Consider the following 21,650-nt stretch of genomic DNA (forward strand, 5'->3'; position numbering starts at 1 on the left):
TAACAATCTTACACCTTTGTCAATGCTAATCGAATTTTTAATCCAATCAGGAATGGCACTAATGACCCTGCATACCACTTGCTGCGTGGAGAAGGACCTGCCTGACATTTCGACTACGCTGGAGAACTCCGAGCTGGTCGATCTGGACAAGTACGCCAAAGATTTGCTGTACAATCCGGCCTACATCAAGCGCATGACTGGCGTCTGTCGGGATATGGTGAGGCTGGGCTATCTGTAGGTCGTCGTAATACCAAAATGCTTCAACAATATTGCCCGACAAAAAAGAAACACACAAAGAGAGGATTCAAATTTGTTCGTTCAACTAGATTAAGCTAGATTAAGCTTTTGTTCAAACTAGGCTAACGTTGTTTGACAGTACTTAGAGTCAGAGCCGCTAACTAAAAAAAGGGGTAGTATTTCAGTATTGCAACGTGAAATTCACACTAAACATTCGCTGCCTGCCAATGAACTGGGGGCTGGGAGAAAACGCAAACCACGCACAGGGAGTAAATCTATAGGATCTAAGACAAAAACCAAACGCTACAAACGAAGAATTACGAATCGTAATTGGCAGTAATCATCACATTTTAGTGATTGGCATGTACAATTGGTAATAGAATCGTATGAACTACATAATATAATAATATATTGAAACGCACTCTGCCTTTAGACAGCACTTCGATACTCAGTTTCTGGTGTTTTCTTTCCTAGGTTAGTTTCTTGTAATTGAATATCTCAACCAAGATATGACATTAGCTGATTAGAATGAACTATGATAGTATTGTAACGTCAGTTGGAATACAAATACAATTTATCAATCAGAACTGACGGTTTTTGGTGAAATTGAATAAAAAGAAATAATTTAGTTGCAAAAAAAGTTTTGAAATTTTTTAAAAGTGTAATTTCAAGATTTGAACTTACTTGTTACTTGTTTCTGAGAAATATTTGATCCCGAATAACCTTTTAAATTGAAAATTTAAAGACATTGATTTACAATAAAACAATATTTTTTTACAAACATTGTAGGCACAGACAAAGTGAGATCGCTTTCTAAGGCAGAAGCAGTCATTTTTTTTATACCTGTGATTTATGTAAACTAACGGTGGTTGAAAATACTTCTAACCTGCAATGGATGACGACAAATTAATACAAATTAAAACTAGTACGTCCGCATCTGTGTCTATACGACACGCAAATTACTAAATACCCGAACAAAATGTATAAGGAAGAAATATGGCGGAAAACGGAAAAGAGCTTGGATTTCGGTTATTTTAACTACATAACATACCAAATCACATTGATCGAAGTCATGTGTGAAAACATGAAACATACGAAAATGAAGTATGTATATTTTCCAAATACACAAATGATTCATGTTGAACACTACAATTGTTCGTGTCCGTGTGATTGATTTGTGAAAAAACATGGCGGTGTAAGAGCAGCATAACTGGCGATCAGGACACTGAAAACGTTAAAAAAATGTGTTCCGTGTTGATACAAGAGAGAGTTTTAGAGCGTAAGTATTGCACACAACATGATAATTATGTAGTCTTGACAAAGAGAACAGCGATCCCAATACTATCTTAATGCTTGATACGCCGAACAGTAAAGAATCGGTATTCATGCTACTATGGTTACAACACATTTTCAACAAACTCTGGTAGGACTAGGTATTCTGAAAAGTGCTACTTTAGGTCAGCTATCAGAAAGGAGACAACTAGAATTGGCACAAATAGTTGCCGAATGGCATTTGAACAATCGCACAAACCTTACGAGGCAAATATTAAAACGTATTCATGAACAAGTGTGATATTACTCGCATTCGAAAAAGAGCTAAGTAGTTAACATGTTGGAAGTCAAAAGTACGACCAGTACAACTAGTTTTAGCAGGAACTAACCACTAGCTGAATACCGAATGAGTGCCACATACACAGCAGTAGCGCTTAGCGCAGCATCAAGAACTTGAAGTCCCGTGATGCTTGAATTGATGCTTGAAACAGTCATTATTTCACCACCGAAAATATCACGTGTTGCAGCCCAATCGATAAAACTGAAGGCCCGCAAGTAAAGTGTTATTTGTGCCAGGGCAAATCCTGATTACAACGGCACCAATGTTCGTGATCGTCGTTCCATTTACTAACGGAACTAAATTCAGTAAGTTAGTAGACTTAAGGGAACACGAACGACCAAAAATTTTGAAAAAATCATAATTTTTTATTTCAGATTTTGATTCTGCAATCTTTTCCGCTTATTTTGATACTAAATTTGTAATGATCTGACCACGGGAAGTGGCCGAACGAAACGAAACGAAAAAGAAGAAAAATAGATGCCTGAAAAAATAAAATTTTGTCTTCTTTTTCTTTTTTCTCTAGCTGTGTTTTGTTAACGAAACTGAAAAGTTATAAAAGTCTTTGCCGAGCTACTACCAACAAAACCAAAAAGTTTGTTCCAATACGTTGTGTAGTTTCTGAGAAAAAGGTACATAAAGTTTAAAAACCATAGTTTTTCAGGAGCGGCGTTTTATTCCGCTGAAGTTGTTCCACGCCGCACTGGAATGCTCATGTGTATGATCGTTTTTCGGCCACTTCCCGTGGTCGGATCATTACAAATTTAGTATCAAAATAAGCGGAAAAGATTGCAGACTCAAAATCTGAAATAAAAAAACAATGATTTTTTCAAAATTTTTAGTCGTTTATGTCCCCTTAAAAAGATCACGAATAACCTACTATTTTGCATAAACGGATGTAGATTCTAAAGTTTAAGAAATTCTTTTATATTTATTTTAATCTAAAAATGATGCTCCAACAAAATGTTTTTCAACCAGTCCTGTCATCATTGGCCGAACTTTATTGGAAATCCATCAGATTAGTCCTCGATTCTTTGACTTCCATTCTAGACAATCCCTGGTAGAACCCAAGAGTAGTTCATGTCCGGACCAGAATTAGGCGGCGTCGACGAAGAAAGAACTCCTCTCAGATGCCGTTCAATACCGTCATCTCATGTCAGAAGTGGTTATCCTGATTAAAGCCTCCCGGCTCAACTCATGGGCTAAGCTTTAGTGGACGGTTGCATTCACATTCCACTATGTGGCCAACATCATTGGAAAAAGGCAGCAAAAACTACATTGCCCATAAATGGAAGACAGTCACAGCGAAAAACGCTGTTGAAACCGAGATAATTGAATGTACATAACCGATTGAATGTACATAACAGAATACTTTTACAAGTAATTTGTTCACAAGTGACTTAAAATTTGTTCCAAAACTTTAAAAAACTGTCGAAGCTACTGATATGCGTTTATTTGTGCTTGAATAAGCAAGAAAAAAACGCATAACAGTCACAGCATGCCTTGATCCTTGCGTTGCTGTTGACTAGGCAGTATTTTCAAGGTCACGTGCCGTTGTTTTGTTTCACGTGCTTGTTTAATTCAATTGTTTAAAATGTCCGTTTTGGCTCAAATCTCTTCCTAGCATTTTCTCCTTTCATTTGTAATTTATTATTTGCAGTTTATAGTGGCGTCGCATGATGGGTTTTGTTTGACGCAGAAGCTAGACGCTTTCTTGTGTGTCCGGGTCCGGAACACTCCCAGAACCAATATGATCCTCGACACTTTATAATACTTTCGAATACTTAGAGATGCCACCCTGATCCCTGAAGAGGTATCCGGGGCATTCGCGGACATGAAAATCTTTCATTTGGTAGTTATTGCAGCCAAATCGGTCTATGCATTTCCAAAAAATAGATGTTTATTGATGAAAATATCAGTGTGACTGTTATGTGTTTATTTGTAGTATGGGACTAACATAGTTAGATTTTTTTTCAACATTTTGGGAACAAACATAACTTTTTTGTTTGGAATATTAAAGAATAATAAAGAAATAAAGGAATAATAAAGAATAGATAATTTAAAGATGATTCCTAGGTTTAATTCAAAAGTGATGAAAAGTCACATGGGACTGTTTTGCGTTTATGGGCAGTACAGCTGAGAGTCGAAGTGAGCTAAAGAACTGTTATGCAAGATTACTTAAAAGTAGGCATTCATAGAAGTACCCATCCTCACTGAATCATAGAGATCACCATTGTCATTCATAGAGATCATTGTCCGCGGCTAAATTGGCTGCGATCTTGTCAAAAATACCCATCGGCGACTCCGGCACGCCAATTAAGAGATCTTCGTAAACTGGATTTGCTAGAAGTTCGACATTCCAGGCTAAGAAAAGGTTACGAAGAGCTAAATCTGGTCTCATAGCGTAAGAGCTGATTTCCTTCATTTCAGTGTCCATCTATGACTTGCTAGGAAGTTCAACTCCATGTCTCCCCTAGACTGCACTCAAAGGAATTTGGAAGTTGGCACAATTCATCTGATGAATTCTTGCGACGACGGATGTAGGAATACCAGTCAGTGATTACCAGTAGGTTGAGGATGAACAATTAAAAGTCGGATTTGAGCGAAATAAAAAGAGAAAGTGGGAATAATAAAGCGTCGACAGAGATCGAATAATAGGGAGTTTGCATGAGACCTATTTCAAGTGTTTTCTTGACCGCTAGCCAAAAGCGTAAGCCCACCCTACCATGAGGCAGTGAAGATGGGAGTCTCCACATTGCTGTGTGTTTGCTCTAATCGCTAGTTACAAGGTATAAGTCATTCGGAGCGTGCAAGGACCTCGAAAGGTCACACTAGCACATTTGCGTGCCCACACATAACCCGTAGCTAGATGAAACCCGACCTTTCATAAGCGTATTGTGGCCTGGAAAAATCAGGTAGTCGTAGGACGGTGGAACTATTTTTACTTTTATCACAAATACTCCGGACTTCCAGGTGCATAGTTGATAGTGGAAATTGAATTTAATTTACATTTTCTTCAATTTGGACTTTTGCTTTAAATTGACTTGGGAATTTAACTTAAAATTGTATTTGATGTTGAATGTGAAATTGGACTTAAATTTGAAAAAAATTGAACTTGAAATTTTATTTCTAACTGGATTTTGAAATTGGTCACTTTTTGGAACTAAAAATTCTAATTGAATTAGACTTGAAATTGGTCTTGAAAACAAGGCATTGCTTTCCGCTTTCAGAACTTGACCATCTGTTTTTTATTCGACAGACTTCGCAGTCCGCTGTTAGCGTATAGGACAGTTGCAGGGCTACGATCCCATTGGCCCTTACAGCCATTCCCAGTTGAGATTCAGATCGAATATGACTGGCTTGTTAGACCAGTGTCATAACTCCAGGCAAAAATAGCGGCCGATTAAATTAGAAATACGAGTTACACGTATTGTTTTGTTTTATCTATATAAAAGTGAGCGTGAGTATGTTTGTATGTTCCATCATAACTCCAGAACGACTTGACCGATCTCCACCAAACTTGGCACATATGTTCCTTGATATAACGGAATCAGAACTGAAGGGGTTGATAAAGGGGGGGGGGGTGGTAACATGAGGAAGGCTTCAAAATGTTTGGACGGTGCTCTCATAAGTGACGGTGGGACAAAAGAAGGAACTGATGACCGGAGGTTGCAGACAGGAAGGGGAGAGTGACGCCCAAATGATTGTAACAATTCATCCGTACACTCAAGGCTTTTTATACACGGTTTGTTTTCTTTTCGATTACTCGAAAACGGTTCGACTTAGGGAGCATTTACAAACTACGAGACAAATGTCCGGCCTTTCCCAAATACATTGAGTAATAAGTGAATGGCCCCTAAGTTGTCCCGTTCTTAATTCAAACAGTGTGGAGTTGATCTGAGAACACCATGTTTTTGCCACGGTCAACTTCCAGAGTGGGCTCGGCCAATAATTGTGTATTTTAAGTACGTGGTTCACTTAATGTTTGATTCAAGCATGCAGATTTACCGTTTTCTCCCAGGGGGCTTCCTATCTAACCGATGTAAAACGAGTAGAACTTTCCCCGGACCGTTGTTCTGGGGGAGGCGACTCTTCTTAGATGAACGTTAGCGACACGAGGCTATCGCCTCACTTCAGGGCACACGGATTCTTCCTTCTCTACTCGGCGTTTACACGGGCACCGCCCAAAAAAAGCGGATCGACACAGGTCGCACCGTTTTTCACGGCGCGGATATATTCGGTGATTGGCGATTTAAGTAGCGGGGATTTTCCCCAGGCTACAAACACTTCAGCCCTTCACGGAGCCCGGTCGAATCGATCTACGACTTCTTTACACCGCCACGTGGTTACCGCTTGGAAACTATCTCTTTTCGATCCGAACAAAAAAAACAGAACAAAAAAACCTCGACTTCACTTCGATCCGCTAGCAACGCCCTCTAGCAGGCTTTTATCGAACTCCTAAGCGTTACCTGACTCCTCTGCTCCCGGTCGGTCCGTGCGTTAGAGCCATTGGTAACCGCGGCGTCTCGATAGGGGATTTTATCTTAAAACTAACAATGATTTTTTCTAACTCCTGCCGTGCAACAAAAATACAATTTTTGAAATAATTAAGTTAAATTTATTATGGGACATGGTCGCAAGTTACAGTATACTTACTCCTGGTGGTGAGACAAATAACATTGTTTACAAACAAGTTTTGTCTTGAAGTGAGATGAAAGGAATGACAGGTTTTTTGTATCCATGGAAGAAACACTGTTGCATCTAATACTAATAAATGAAAAAAGTGTTTTGAAAAGTACAATAACAATACTATTCATTTCCTATGGGTGGGGTAGTCATTGTTAGCGGAAGGTGCAAATAGGAAAAAATGTCTTTGTTTCTCTTTTTTTATAAGGTTTTATAGGGATTTCCGTAAAGAAAACAGATGTGTAAGTGGCCGGGTAGACAAAAGAGGGGGAGCTGACAAATGGAGAGGAACGTCCAAAAGAGGAACAATAGCGTTATATTTTTGTATTATAAGCATTTCGGAAGTACAAGTGGCGGTGAGACCAAGGCGCCCCGAGTAAGATCGGGCACTCTGCTAGTATTAAATATTTCAGAGCAGGTTGGGCACGATTCCTCAAGCTGTTTTTTCGTTAACAATATAGGGTAAAGTGGTGCAGAATGCAACGGCGCGTTTGTTCCACGTTTTTCAACTTTTAGAAGACTTTGGGATCTTTTTTACACTTACTCCTGGTGAAATTTCCTAACAAAATCCAGTATTTTTTGTTATTTTTGATGATTTTTGGCAAGAGTCAAAATCATTATGTGGGGCAACACGCCAAAGCCCGTGGGCAAAACGAACCAAGTATGCCCAGCTGGGCGTTAAACGCAACCAGCAAATTTACATATAATCACGTGTTGTATAAACTCCTAAAACTAGGCTGTCGAAATGGCGGAAGCGTTGGTTATAGCGTTTGTCACATACGCTTGTTTGCTGGGATACAATGGGTTCATATCTCAACATAATTGGCAATAAAATTTAATCATCTACTTTTCTCCAACTGATGTGTGATGAAATATTGTAAGTAAAAACAATGTTCAATTAGGTTTAAGGCAAATTCTAAGTCCTATACAATACATAATATTGCTATATTTTTAATAAATAATCTGAAACAAAAGATGTACTGCAAATTAAAAAATATTTTACAACCGGTCGATCCAGCTGCGATGCATTCTACCCCTGTTTTGTATTTTGAAATTTTTGCAATATATGTGAAAAACATGCCTAGTTAATGCCGTTTTTGTGATGAATCATCAAGTATGACAGTATATTAATTAGATAGACTGTATTTGTTATGAAATTTGCATACCGACTAGCAGGGATGGTTCCTCCTCAGAAGAAAAAAAGAGAAGAGAAAAATTCAAACTGTGCTCAGTCTTCAACGCGATTTATTCTGCTCCGTTTCATTTTAACTTTTCTCTTTCTTGCTGAACGCAGTTGTGTGAGCAACCGCACACTGTGCTACTCATTGAGGAGAATGTTAATACACTTTGAATACGTTGATGCGATGCGCTGACGTATGACAACTATGGGTAGTTTTAACATGGGTAGTGCGTTGAGAAAAAATGACGATTGTCAGTAGCGGTCATTCCCATCTGAAAAATATTAATCCATTAGTGCAGTTGTATCATGATTCTTACATTTAGTATATTCAGTTGAGTTTGGCTGCCCGTGAACGCAACTGCATCATATGGTTAGGCATGTCACAACGGCAACAGTGCGAAAAATGTTATTTAGATATGACAACATTTGAATTCCCATGCATTTGCTTCTTGACGCGCACCAACAGGAAAGTTCCATTATAAACAAAGGTAATTCTCCGCTAAGATTCAAAATTTAACGACTTTTGATTGTCTTGACGCCTCTGAGTCTATAGCTGCTGTACGCGCACCGGTTGTTTTGTTTTCACGTTTACTGCTGTAGCTACCGAGAGGACCGGGAGCAAAACCGAAAGTTGCTCATATAAAGAGCGCATTAAGAAGTTTTTCTGCGCGTCAGTTTTTCTCATTATGTTTAGTCTGCTTCTCATTGTGTGGATTTGTTTCTCATTTCTGAAAGCAGTTCTGCTCATTGCGTTGAACCAAAAAAGTTGCACTTTTTGCACAATGAGTGAGGAAATAACAAGCCTGCCGACTAGTGGTAAAAACTTAAGAGAAAACCGTGATTTCTTACATGTGGAATGAGATCGCGGATAATCGTTTGATTTTATTGGATGTGGCTATGTTTGATGCTTTTACATTCTAAACAATTATGAATTAGCTTGTTTTACATCAAAATAAAAAGCGCATTCATAATTTTACCAAAAAGTTTCCGCGTTTTGAAGCCATTAATAGCATGGGCCATTCCACTCCCCCGGTGCGTTCTGGACAGTATTCCCCTACTACCAGAATGTTCGTGGATTAAGAACAAAGACCAAGGATCTTCGCTTGGCTCTCTCCTCCTGCGATTATGACATTTGTATTTACGGTGTTACAATGCTAGAAGCTCATTAGTAGCCAAGTGAACATTCACTTAGCGACTAATGAGACTCAATCCATTCTAGCATATGGGCTACAACAGATTCAGGATATTTGTAATGTGGCTGACAGACTAGGTACTTGACTTGGGTTTCATAAACCACACTGACAAAATCAAACGAATCGCCCAGTGGAATTTTGAAACCTGACGCTCATCATCGACCTCACCCCATCGGCAGGCAAGTATGTTTTCGCCGCCAACATCTCGTGTGTGCGAAAATGAGATAGCATGTCAGCACTGCGTTTCACTCAACTGCCAGCAGTCTGATTTGAGCCCGCTGTCAAATTTTAAGCCCAGGACATGCTGTCGCTGACGTTCACTGCAGCTAGATATGCAGATGTCGATGGGGTGATCGACCTTTCATTGTTAATATTGACTACATTCGGGCTATTGAAGACTTCGCAACAGTTCGTTATTACTATGACTATAAATCCAGCGATGAAGCTACAATTCATACACGACTTAGATTGGGCAACAGTGACGCTGCTCTCCAGTTTTATTATATGACCTTCGATATCATCCACGACTGTATCCCTATTAGACAAAGACTGCCCCTAGTGCAATTCAGCCAATCTTGGTGGACTCCTGAGTTGTGAAATCCTAGAAATAGATTACGAAAAGCCAGAAAATGCTTTATTATTTCGCGACATGGAAGAGCTCTACTCCAGCCGGAAGAACACAGTATTCCATGAGTACGTATTGCGCAATGAGGCGAACGCAAAACGGGATCCATCGACTTTCTGGACTTTTGTGAAGAAGCTTAGACGTAATGGCGGTACTGCGCACGACGTTTTCTTGAAAGATGTTCACGCGGACTCTGCGTAGCTGCTACTGAACTTTCTGCTACGCCGGACGAACATCGGAATTGACTGCCCATCATAGCACATTACAACATATATCTGCCACACTTGAGTGTGTCCACCGAGGATGTGAAACAAGCACTTTCGTCCGTGGATTCCTCAAATGGTCCTGGCCCAGACAGTCGACTATCAGTGGCAGATCTGCCACCATCGTTGATTAAACAATTTGCTACATCCCTCGCTACACCCGTGTCAATCATCTTCAATCGTTCACTAGATTGTGGAATTTTTCCAACAATGTGGAACGTCGCATCACTCCAATACACAAGAATGGAAACATTCAGGACATTGTGAACTATCGCGGAATTTTAATTCTAAACTGTCTCCCCAACTGTTTCTGAAAAGATGGTCTACTACGATGTTGCGTATCACGCAGTATACCCAATAATTCTCGAACGCCTACACGGTTTTATGAGAAAACGGTCCACAACCACGAATTTGATGGTATTCGTCAACTCGCTGATCAAGAACATTGGAAAAAGAAGACAAGTTGATGCGATATACATCGGTTTCAGCAAGGCGTTCGACAAAGTTACGCACGCAGTGGGAACAGAAAAAATGAGGTATCAATGGTATTAATTCGGCTTATTTCGAGATGCCATCCAGTGTGCCACAAGGTTGTTATCTAGGACCCTTGATATTTGTACTTTTTGTTAACGAGCTGTGTAGCTGTTTGAGCTGTTCTAAACTCATGTTCGCAGACGACTTAAAGATATTCCGTGAAATTAAGACCGCACTTGTCGGGTGCGCTCTCCAAGGCGATATTAACTCTCTCTCACGATGGTGTACTCTCAATGGCATGCAAATTAACGTCCTAACAAAATGTTGCGTCATATCCTTTAGCCGTCTACGTGAGCCCCTGCGAAACGATTCACTATCGGGCAAAACCATGTACGTCGAGTACAGGCTTTTCAGGATTTGGGCGTTACTATTGGCTATAAAGACAGGTTCAATGAGCACATCTCTACGATAACAGCAAAGGCTTTCGCAATTCTAGGTTTCGCAAAAAGAAACACTAAAACACGGCGGGATATATACACAGTTGTTGTATAGGCACCATACCATGGAGGCTATCCACAAAAAAAACCTGAAATGCGCTCTGCGTTTTCTGCCCTGGAACGATCCCATAAACCTGTCAGACTTTGAAGAAAGATGCAAACTCAAATGAATCTTTTAAAAAAGATTTCGATGCCGATTTAGTACATTTACGATTACAAACTAGACTAGAGTGCGAAACGCATCCTCGTCTTTGTGCATTCCGTCGCCGCTAGATTGTAACTAAAATTTTCGCTAATTGTTAATACTGATATCACAACAGACTACCTGCTGGCAGCTTTCACTTCTTCCCAGAGAACTTGTGACAATCTCTGCGAGAATTGCTACTTAACCACTGTGTAAAATAGTTAAATTTCGTGAGAAGAAATTTATTATTTTATCAAAAATACAAAGAAATTATCTGCGGTTAGATTGTCTCGATTATTGTTAGCTATTTGAAAAGAAGAATAGAACACGCTAAATACGTGTCACCAAAGGAGCTCAAAAATCAATTTGTATAGTGACGAAAATAATTTTTTCCAGTAAAAATAAATATTGTTACATATATTCTTAAATCAACCCTTTTTAACCCCAGTTTTGGAAAATTTAAGAAACCTTCCTAAACAATAAGGTCAGTGCAAAATATTTTTAAAGTTTTTGTCACCCCCCCCCCCCCTCCCCCTTTGAAAATGGCTTGAAAAATGGGGGGGGGGGAATAATTTGTGGAATATAAGTTAAATATTTATTATAAAATCAATTGTCTGTGGGCTTTGCCTAAAGAACACAAAAAATGAGTATATGGATTGTACGGAACGCTTCTAACAGGCAAAGAAATTCAAACAACTGAATTTCTTAAAATCAACAAAAAAAAATCTTTCGATTTTGTGTCTCTATTTGTAGATTTTTGCATGAAAACATTGTTGTACGTTATTGTGTACATACAAAAAGTAAGAATATATTTGGTTTTCATGTTTGAACTTTAAGTAAAAATGCTTGAAACGCATTTTTTTTTGGTCGATTAACAAAATCTGCTTTTTTCTTTCGCCCCCTCCCTACACCGGAAGGACAAAAACTTTATAAAATATTTGTAATGACCTAACCAACAAAAAATTATTACAAACACGTATCTCCCTAAGAGTGTTGTTATCTAATAAAAATGCTTGTTAATAACTTGAATATAAAAACGTAGCGCATGTATTTGTTTGCAACTTTATCATTTCGACTTATTCGCCGCATTCAAATCGTAGCACATTTATGTAGCTTTTTATAGCAGCAATCAGATCCCGCTGTAAATTATGATTCAAATATACTATAATAATTTCATTACACTAACTTTTATAGCACAATATCTTCGGCGAAAAATGAATTATTATACCATACAGTTGGCAGAAGCAAACGAGCTTTCAAAGCTTTCGATTGTGCTTTATAGCGATGCTTGCGCTTAAAGCGCCTGTGCAGTAGTCACGAATGAACACGCATCACATCAGCTGATTTTATTTTTGTGATAAACCTTTGCAACAAAGGTTAGGTTGAATTTCGTAAAATATAATAGGCAAAAGTCAACTTATTTCATCATCGTTAATTAGATGGTTTACATCGATTACACAATTATATTTGCAACATTGTACTACACTGTAACACATCTATTTCAAAACGAAATTTTAATGCTAAATGTTGTAATGTTACTGCTCTGCTTTGTTGCAGAGCGGTAGTTTTAGTCATGAAATACCAACACAAATGCACTGGAAAAACTCGGTGACCATCAACATCGTTTCGCAACATAAACCACCGACAGTCGTTGTCCCTGAAGAATCCCCCGTCAAATAGCCACCGGAACTTGGCAAAACGGTTTTCAACTTGTTTTTTGTTGTTGCTGTTCGCATAATGCTGCGAGCGCATCGCACAATACACGTAACCACGTAAAATTCGCATAACAACAATGCCATCCTTTCGCAACAACCTCCCACCACCCGGCTAGCATAAAGTATTGATGTATTGGCGGCACCATAGTACCACGTGTACTTACCGATTTTATTATTACAATACAATACACACGCAAACAAGTAGAGCGCACTTTTGCCGAGACGCAAAAACAACGCAATCAAATAATGTGTCAATGCAAACACAAACACAAACACACACGTCACGCTATCACGACGCGTCTTGGTTGTTTTTCCTCTTCAGAAGAGACCCGGTAGGAAGAAAGAAAAATTATTCGCGAATATCACACGCACACTCTATTGGCAAATCAGTGTGTATGCAAATCGAAGCACGTGAGACTAGAGTTCTGTAAAGCAAAAAAGCTCGCGCGAAGTTGACGATCGCTCTCAGGCTGGCTGCCTGGCCTGACTTGACTGACTGGTTGGTAGGTGAAGAAAAACCATGCAGCTCGCAGCCGCAGCAGCGCGAGCGCAGCCGTGGTGTCGTATCGAGTAGTCGGGTCCGAACGCAGTTGGTTGTGTGAGTACGATACTAGCTCTATACGCTGCTGCCTATGCCGATTGGCTTTCTCTTTCGCGATGGCTTTAAAAAAAATATTGTTGCTCTGAAGGAGGCGGCTGTTGTTGGATGATCTGAACGGTACGGTAGCGGGTACGCTGTGGGAGCTGCCGGTGGGTGGCATACACTGTTTTGGCGTCACTCCGCGTTAAAAAGACAGTTACAGTGTATTAGAATAGGACGATGTTTATGATTGTTGAGTGAAAATGTCAAGTCATGTAAAAATAACATTTTGGTTGCTTGTGCTCCATTATATTATCAAACACTAATAAATAAGAAAAAGTTCGCATTAAATTTTACTACAACGAAACAATGTAGGTAGGGTAGTTAATCCAATAGTTGTGGTAGTACCAGTAGTTGCGCTACTATTCATTATTAATGCATATTTTCGTCACCGTAGCATTTTAGATAAAACAGTAACATTCATTATATGAAACAGGTTTTTAGAAGTATTGCTAGTTAGACTACACCATTTAAAATTAAAGCATTATTTGCTAAAATACCAATTTTCCAAAATCTAACGCGCAGTTGGAGCGCACAACTATAGGCGCTCATCTATAGTTTTGCTACGATGTTTTTTCACTTAGCAACCTAGCAATGTATATGGAATAACACAATTAAAGGAACATCAAACTTAATGAAGGAAACATTAGCGCAACTGTTGGTACAATATAATTGAATCGGAAAATTCATTTTTTCTTTATAAAGCTTCTTGTACAACGAAAGCAATTGTCTTGCCTTGTGACGAATACCTTGTATTTGATAAATTTATATCCCACAAGCATTAATTGAAGCATATACCTCAATAAACAAGCAAAAAGAAGTTATATTGTGCTTAGTGGCGCAACTAATGGATCATCTACCCTACACACAAACCTGCTTAAAAATTTCGCGACGTAAAACATATATTTGCTTTGCAGCAACATAGTTTTTACCATGGCAACGGTTAGTGTTGTACAGAACCTTTCTGTTTTTGCAACTCTCGTTTATTGCAGTAGGGTAGATGCTCCAGTAATGGAGGGATTATGTCGGGGGATAGTGTGTAAAGACAATTTGAACGCTCAATTTATCAGTTTCCAATTGAACTACATGATAATATGGTGCACCATAATGTTGGCTTTAAATGCATACCAAAATTATACTATTCTGCTGGATGATACATCTAAAATATTGCTTTTCCTGACAATAGTATGTGCTCCTAAAGTAGTGGTAATGTTCCTTTAATAGTGGAAAAGATGCATTTAATAGTGGAATGTTCTTTACCGCCTTAGTAACGCTTGCAGTGAGCATGGCAGCTGGTGGATAACAGCGTAGGCTTTGACCAAACTCGTGACTTTAGTCATGACCTTGAAATGCGGTCAGGCATATATAAATATTTATTTTGAAACGATGATTCTACAATTGATGAAGGGACGGTAAGGGAAAGTAATGAAGAAGGATTTTTTCGGGAATGAAGGGGAAGGGTGGAGAGGAAGGGGGGGGGGGGGTAATAGGTAGCTATGGTTAACAAGTTGTCGCTGTGACTCCTATCTTTTGTCCAATGCACCTTCCAGCATTGGACAAAAGATAGGAGTCACAGCGACAACTTGTTAACCATAGCTACCTATTACCCCCCCCCCCTTCCTCTCCACCCTTCCCCTTCATTCCCGAAAAAATCCTTCTTCATTACTTTCCCTTACCGTCCCTTCATCAATTGTAGAATCATCGTTTCAAAAGCGTAGGCTTGTTAAAATGCTATGGATTGTTACGAATTTCTTAAGAAATTGTACTTTATTGGTCTGCTGAAAAGGAATTTGTAATTTTAGTATGAACATCTTGAATTTTAACTGTGTATCTTAGATAAAACTTTTAACAAATATATATTTAACAATAGAAAACTGGTACTACCGCAACTACTGGAGCATCTACCCTAATCGGTTTAGTTATTTTAGGTTTTTGTGTTTTATCAGAGGTTCGAATTAATTTGTAGTAGCTAAAGGATGGTGCTTTGGCGATAAAAGTTAGGTTCAGTGCAACACTAAACAACACAGGAGACCCCTACAGATGTTAATTGATGAACTTGAGTGGTAAACCAGACCAACAGTTCGACGATAATTACGAGACAATTTTGCTTCACGATAGTGACAGGCACGTTAAAATAATCTCCATCTTGGCTTCTTCTATACTCATTCGCTTAATCTCACTCTGCAGTGTTTTACTGCAAAGCTAGAGAAATCAGAATAACGAAACTAAACGAGTACAAACTCTTCCTATCTGATCTGATTACTTAAGTTTTAATTAGGCCATTTCAAATATTTTATAAAGTTTCTGTACTGAAAATTGCTCTTAAACCTTCTGCTTCATAAAATTTAGTATTGTTTCTGAAGCAAAAGGCATTGAAATAAGTGCTTCTCTAGGTGTATTTCTTCTGAAAAAGTGTGAAAAAGTTGATTGCTTTTATCTACCACTTTGCAGCTCTAGTATTGTAGTATTGCAGCTCTAGTCTAGTTCTGTGGTGTGAAATCGCTTCTAGTTTCGTTGCAATTTAATTTCAAACGTATCATTTTAGGTGTTAAAGTAGTAGCTGAAAACTGCACGAATTCTGCACTTCACGCATAGCACTCTAGATCACCGCGAGCGACGGTCACGGTCTAACACGTATGAAAAACAACAACAGCAACAACAATATTTTTCATAAATTGAGAGTTTGGCTACACTTTTGCTTGTATTCCTGCGAAATTCAAGCTGCTTAAATTTATCCGCTGGCAGCAGCTCTTGAACCTATAATGGGGAGAGAATGCATTTTTACTTGGAGCATCTTTCTCTCATGTATTTTGTTTTCCAATTAGGCCATTACAAATATTTTAAAAAGTTTTTGTCCCTCCGGTGTTGGGCTACTGTAGGGGGGGGGGGGGTGCTAAAAAAAAACAAAGAGAATTTTTTAATCGAGAAAACAAAATTTGTATTTTAGGCATTTTTATTTTAAGTTTAAACGTGAAAGCCAAATCTATTCTTGAGATCGAAGTAAGCTACGGCCGTAAACGGATGTAAAAATTTTTTCGCGTCCACATTTTTGACATATTCTTCTATTAAAAACGATTGAAAATTAGTGATCAAAACCTAAACTAATCGTGGACATGAATACGAATTATGTATAGTTTTGAGATTGAAATTATGAAGAACGGTTTTAGTGCTGAAATATTCGGTTCCATTCACGAAAATAATACTTGCTCACAAACGAAAAACATCTCCATGATGGGAATGACGATGGTGACCAAGTTCGTGCCCGTTTGATTGGCAAAACGAAGCCTAAGGATTTCGGAAACTTGTGCTAGTTGCATCAGTGTTCGGTTTTTGTGGGTACAAAGATGAAATTATCAATAAAATGTTGAATTTAAGATGGACCTGCCTTCTAACCAGTCATTCTGGGGTTAGAATATACAGAAATATAATATGTCGTGCTGTGTGTGAGATTCCTAGTCATGTGTCGAAGGGTAGCAAGGAAGAAGTCTGCATGTTTTTCATTACCGTCGGAAAAAGGCAATTCTGGATTGTAAAGAGTTCAAAAATTAGACGCTTTTGGAAGAGCCAAAGCATGTACTATTTGCTATATTGTTTCGTTGCTCATTGGAACAGAAGAAAACACATAGAAAATGCCGGTGAGATTGTTCTTTATTTTATCATTATACCCATTCACACCTGGGCGATTTGAAATTATTGTAGAATTAATTTCTTTTACATTTATCTGGTTTTTAATTTTATTATATTCGTATATTACTTAATGTTATAAATTTTAGTAACTTGAAATAAGAATTGGTTTGTTTGCTTGCTCGTTTGTTTTGTCTCTTTTCAGAGAGCGAACTAAGGCGCTATAACCTTGGCCTATCGCAGCCTGGCTTTTGGTCGAAATGCCATAAGTTCATCCCCGAGGGTCCGGAGTATTATTTAATCTTTACTAGTTGAATACTCCCAACGAGCATTAAAACTAAACAATAACAATTGAACAGAAACGGTTGGTACGAGACGTCCCCGTTTCTTCCTCCCCTGTTGATTCAGAAATGTATTTATGTATGAATAAATTATTCACACAAGATTCATTTCACAGAATCGTCTTTGCGGCAATACCTCACAGTTGGCCTGGCCGATTTGATTTTTGTGATATATCTGGGATATTTTACAAATGTCAATACTGACAAGAAAATCGTTTGAAATATTTCTATGTTAAGAAATAATTTAAATTATTTCCAGGAATCCTCTATTGTGGCTGTGACAGTATTAATGAGTAATGAGAGTAAAATGAGAAAGCCAAATCTATTCTTGCTTTTAATATATACGTTATTAATTTCCCTGCAAAAATCTACCAAAAAAAGACAAAAACGAAAGAAAATTTTTTTGGCCGATTTTCGGAAATTCCGCTGTTTGAATTTCCATTTCTATTTCATGCTAGAAGCGTTAACTCAACTCATATACTCATTTTTCAAGCTTTTCAGGCTGTAGAGCCCACAGACATTGATTTTATAAAAAAAATTTAACTCGTAGCCTACAAATTATTTTTTTGCCCCCCGATTTTTCAAGCCAATTTCCAGGGCAGGGGGGGTGACAAAAACTTTTAATATGATTTGCAATGGCCTTATTGATGACAAATTCAACTTTACTGGCCACAACCTTCAGTCTGATGCACGTTTCCGTCATCGTCCTAATGTAACTTTTCCCTATGTCAGTGTCGCGTCGTCTACGAAGTCGTAAAGGTGCACTTAAAGCTTATATTGAAAAAATGGACTTATTTCGGATGGCGGTAAAAAAATACAAATAATAATCCAATGAAACAAATTTTCCTTAAATCCTACGTTTATTAAGCCTTCCATAAAAATGCTACGACGCCCTTCCTGCTCTTTCGTGACCTTAGCGATCAACTGCTTCTTCGTTTTGGTCACGAAATGATTAGAGTAGATCGTCCGTTTGAAATTTGCCCAAAAATCTTCAAACGGTCGCAGCTAGGGTATTGTGGGAGAATTGACGGTCTTGTAAGCCTTCTAACTGCTCAACGGTCCGTCTCGGACGCAATGCGACAGACTTGAAGGAATATCGCTTTTCTAGTTGACAGCTTGCTCAAATCTGTTTAGCTATACCAGAGAGAGCTTTCCGGTGTGAGTGACCCCACCGTCCTCGACGCAAAGTGACAGATTTGGAGGGATGTCGCCCACTCAGTAGGTTACAAAGGTTAGTCTTGGTCTTGGTACGACGTTTATCTTCAATCGGTTCATCTCCTCCAAAATCGGTTGGTATAATGGGCAGAGACCACATCCGGCCGACAGACCACATCCTCCTTCGCGTGATACTTCTTGACAAAGGCGGCAACTATCGACAGGCGGTAACTTTCGTACAGTGTATCTCGTCGTTCATCGCAAGCTCCGAAGGAAAGAACAACGAATTGGATATTCCATTCTCGCTAATCGTCAGCCACAGAAGGACCTTCTCCGGGAACTAGGCGTGGAAGATATATTCGACCTCATCGCTAAGCTTTTTGGTGGGGGGCGTAAAGTACCCGCTCCCTTGCCAATCGTCGCAGTCCAGCGTCAAGTAGGTCTCGTCATCCATTATGACCACGAAGTAGCTTTTCGGCGGAAAAAAGTTTTTCACCGACACTTTCAGCTGTTTCTTCTGGGTGATTGGTTGCCGACCTCGACTGATACTTCCAGATAGAAATGTCTGTTTTGGCCAGGTACTCTGCACCGTTTGGCCGTTTGCTCTTATCTCCCGGCCCAAGGCTCGAAACGATGAGGCCAAGTTGCACTCGGTCTTCGATATCCAACTTCGCTCCTGGATGGAGCTGGTAGTACAAACAAAGCACCGAGCGTAGTTGCTTGACTGTTCTGCCCATGCACTCATAGTTGACGTAAAGGCCAAAATGACCAAAATGTACTTTTTCAGTCCTACGCATTCTTAACTATGTAATATACATGCCCAATGCTCAAACAACATTTGTTTGTTCGAAAATATTCCAGTAAATTGAGATAGAGCTACTCTGCATAGTTGACCTAACTCCCCGTATAATTATATAGCATAGTAACCGGCTTTTCATGGGCTTTACGCCCAGCTATGAGAATAAACAGTCTGTTTATTCGCATAAACTGGTGCATGCATTTTTTGTATTCAATAACCGAGAAATGAAACACGAAATCCGTTCGGCCCCTATTTTGACTAATAATCTCTACTAAATTGGCAGATTATTTGATTGAAAAAGTATACAGTTAAGATTATATGGCCTTCAGGGATGATTCCTCTTCAGAATAAAAAAAGAGATGAGAAAAATACACACTTTACTCAGTCGCGATTAATGTTGCTCCGTTTTGTTTGAACTTTTCTCTTTTTTACTGATCGCGATTGCTCAGCAACCTGCTCATTGTTCTTCTCATTGAGGAATAAACTGAGCAACAAAGTGTTATTACACTTTTTGGCAGCCCATGATATGGCACAAAAAACTGTTTAAACTTCTCACAGCGGCAACAGTGCAAAAAATGTTGCACATAATGATGGTGGATGATAGATATGTCAACAATGTAATTCCCGTGCCGTTACCTGCTGCAGTACGAGCGATTTCGAAAGTTTCTCATTTTTCGCACAATGAGAATCTAAAGTTTGTTTATATTTCTCTTTATTTTTGGTCTGTTTCTCATTGCGTGGATGTATTTCTCATTTGTGGCACCAGTTCTGCTCATTGTGTTGAATGAAAAAAGTTGCACTTTTTGCACAATCAGTGAGGAAATGGCAAGCCTGGTTGTCAGTTTAAATACCAACATATACTCGTAGGGAAGCATAACAGAGATATACCCATTTATTCTTGGGGGGGGGCACATTATACACAATTCCCCTAAACTGCAAACTGACTGGAAGCATTAGATGATGATTTTTTTCGTTTCTCTTTTGTCTCAAAATCGGCTGCTCATAGGAATAGTTTGTCACACGGAGTCGGTCCGACGTAAGCAAAATGATCGTTTGTATTGGACGGAGTCCGACCGACTTCTTCCATGCACACGTAGTGGTTGTTTTTTTGTAGTGAGTACAGTAATCCCCCCAATAAGGACGCTAATAGGGACCACGTTAATCGAAACCGTGTTAATGGAGTGTACGTAGCATATGGGAATTGACTTAATTGGTTCCAACATGGAATAACTCTTGATCTTGACCGTATAGAACGTTGTCTTCGACAAAGTTGTTCAGCAGATCGAGGGCTTTTCGTTGGATTTTGGTATTTCGGAATTGCCTCACTACGTGGCGCTAGCGTATATGTAATATGTTTGTATAGGCTGTATCTTGCGCTGCTGACTATCTAGAAAGTTGTGGTCTTCGGGAAGGTTGCTCAATTTACTACTACCTTCAAGATGGCATGAAAAATAGCGCAGAACCGATTCACTAGGTGCGGGTAGTGAATATGTAATATACTGTAATATACGTTGAGTCAATTCTGCATTATTTTCCATACCATCTTGTTCTGCGCAACCTTCCCGAAGACCACAACTTTCTAGATAGTCAGCAGCGCAAGGTAGAGCCTGTATAAGAGTATTACATGTTCGCTAGCGCCACGCAGTGAGACAATTCCACAATAATATAATCCAATGAAAACCAGTTGATGTACTGAACAACTCTGTCGAAGACACGAACCTTCTGTACGGTCAAGATCACGAGTTATTCCACGTTGGAACCAATTAAATCAGTTCCCATATGCTACGTAGACACCAATAAGGACGTTCGACCGCGTTAATGGAATCACTCGAGACCGTCCTTATTGGAAACGTTCTTATTCGAAACCGCGTTATTCTGGGGAGCGCTGTAATTCCCGCTGAAACGGGGCCACTACTGACACGAGGTCTTCAAATATTGGAACTTTTGCGCTTAATTGGTTGAAGATTATAAAAAAATGAAAATAAACACTTTTGATACCTCGAAATACTGGACCCCTCGTTCGCCAAGGGGCCTAAAAATTTGAGTTTTGAGCAAAACTTGAGATCTATATCATGTGATATTTCATAAACTTTCCATGAAGCAACTAACAAATGGTCCGATTCTGTAAAGAAGAACAGGGCTTTCAAATGGAGTAAAAAAATTTTTGGTGGCCATCTTGGATTTGGTCGCCATATTGGATTTTATCAAATCACCATTTTCGTCATGATTCCCCTTATCGATTTTAATTTCAAGACTACCATCGGTAGGGCTAGGGCTAGGGCTAGGGCTAGGGCTAGGGCTAGGGCTAGGGCTAGGGCTAGGGCTAGGGCTAGGGCTAGGGCTAGGGCTAGGGCTAGGGCTAGGGCTAGGGCTAGGGCTAGGGCTAGGGCTAGGGCTAGGGCTAGGGCTAGGGCTAGGGCTAGGGCTA

General features: G+C 39.3%; 2 protein-coding genes across 2 annotated transcripts in view; one reads left to right on the forward strand and one right to left on the reverse strand.

Moving 5' to 3' along the window:
* Positions 1 to 794, forward strand: part of LOC128741299 (uncharacterized) — a 29,392-nt gene extending 28,598 nt beyond the window's left edge. Inside the window, exon 4 of the mRNA XM_053837012.1 lies at positions 51 to 794. Coding sequence (XP_053692987.1) covers positions 51 to 238 — 188 coding nt within the window. The 3' untranslated portion in view covers positions 239 to 794. The remainder of the gene's footprint in view (positions 1 to 50) is intronic.
* The window catches only part of LOC128741300 (transport and Golgi organization protein 2), a 116,212-nt gene extending 103,099 nt beyond the window's left edge, over positions 1 to 13,113 (reverse strand). Inside the window, exon 1 of the mRNA XM_053837013.1 lies at positions 12,828 to 13,113. The gene's annotated coding sequence lies outside the window, so the exon portion shown is untranslated. The remainder of the gene's footprint in view (positions 1 to 12,827) is intronic.
* Between the last annotated feature and the right edge of the window lie 8,537 nt (positions 13,114 to 21,650).

Source organism: Sabethes cyaneus, chromosome 3, assembly GCF_943734655.1.
Source record: "Sabethes cyaneus chromosome 3, idSabCyanKW18_F2, whole genome shotgun sequence".
Classification (NCBI taxonomy): domain Eukaryota; kingdom Metazoa; phylum Arthropoda; class Insecta; order Diptera; family Culicidae; genus Sabethes; species Sabethes cyaneus.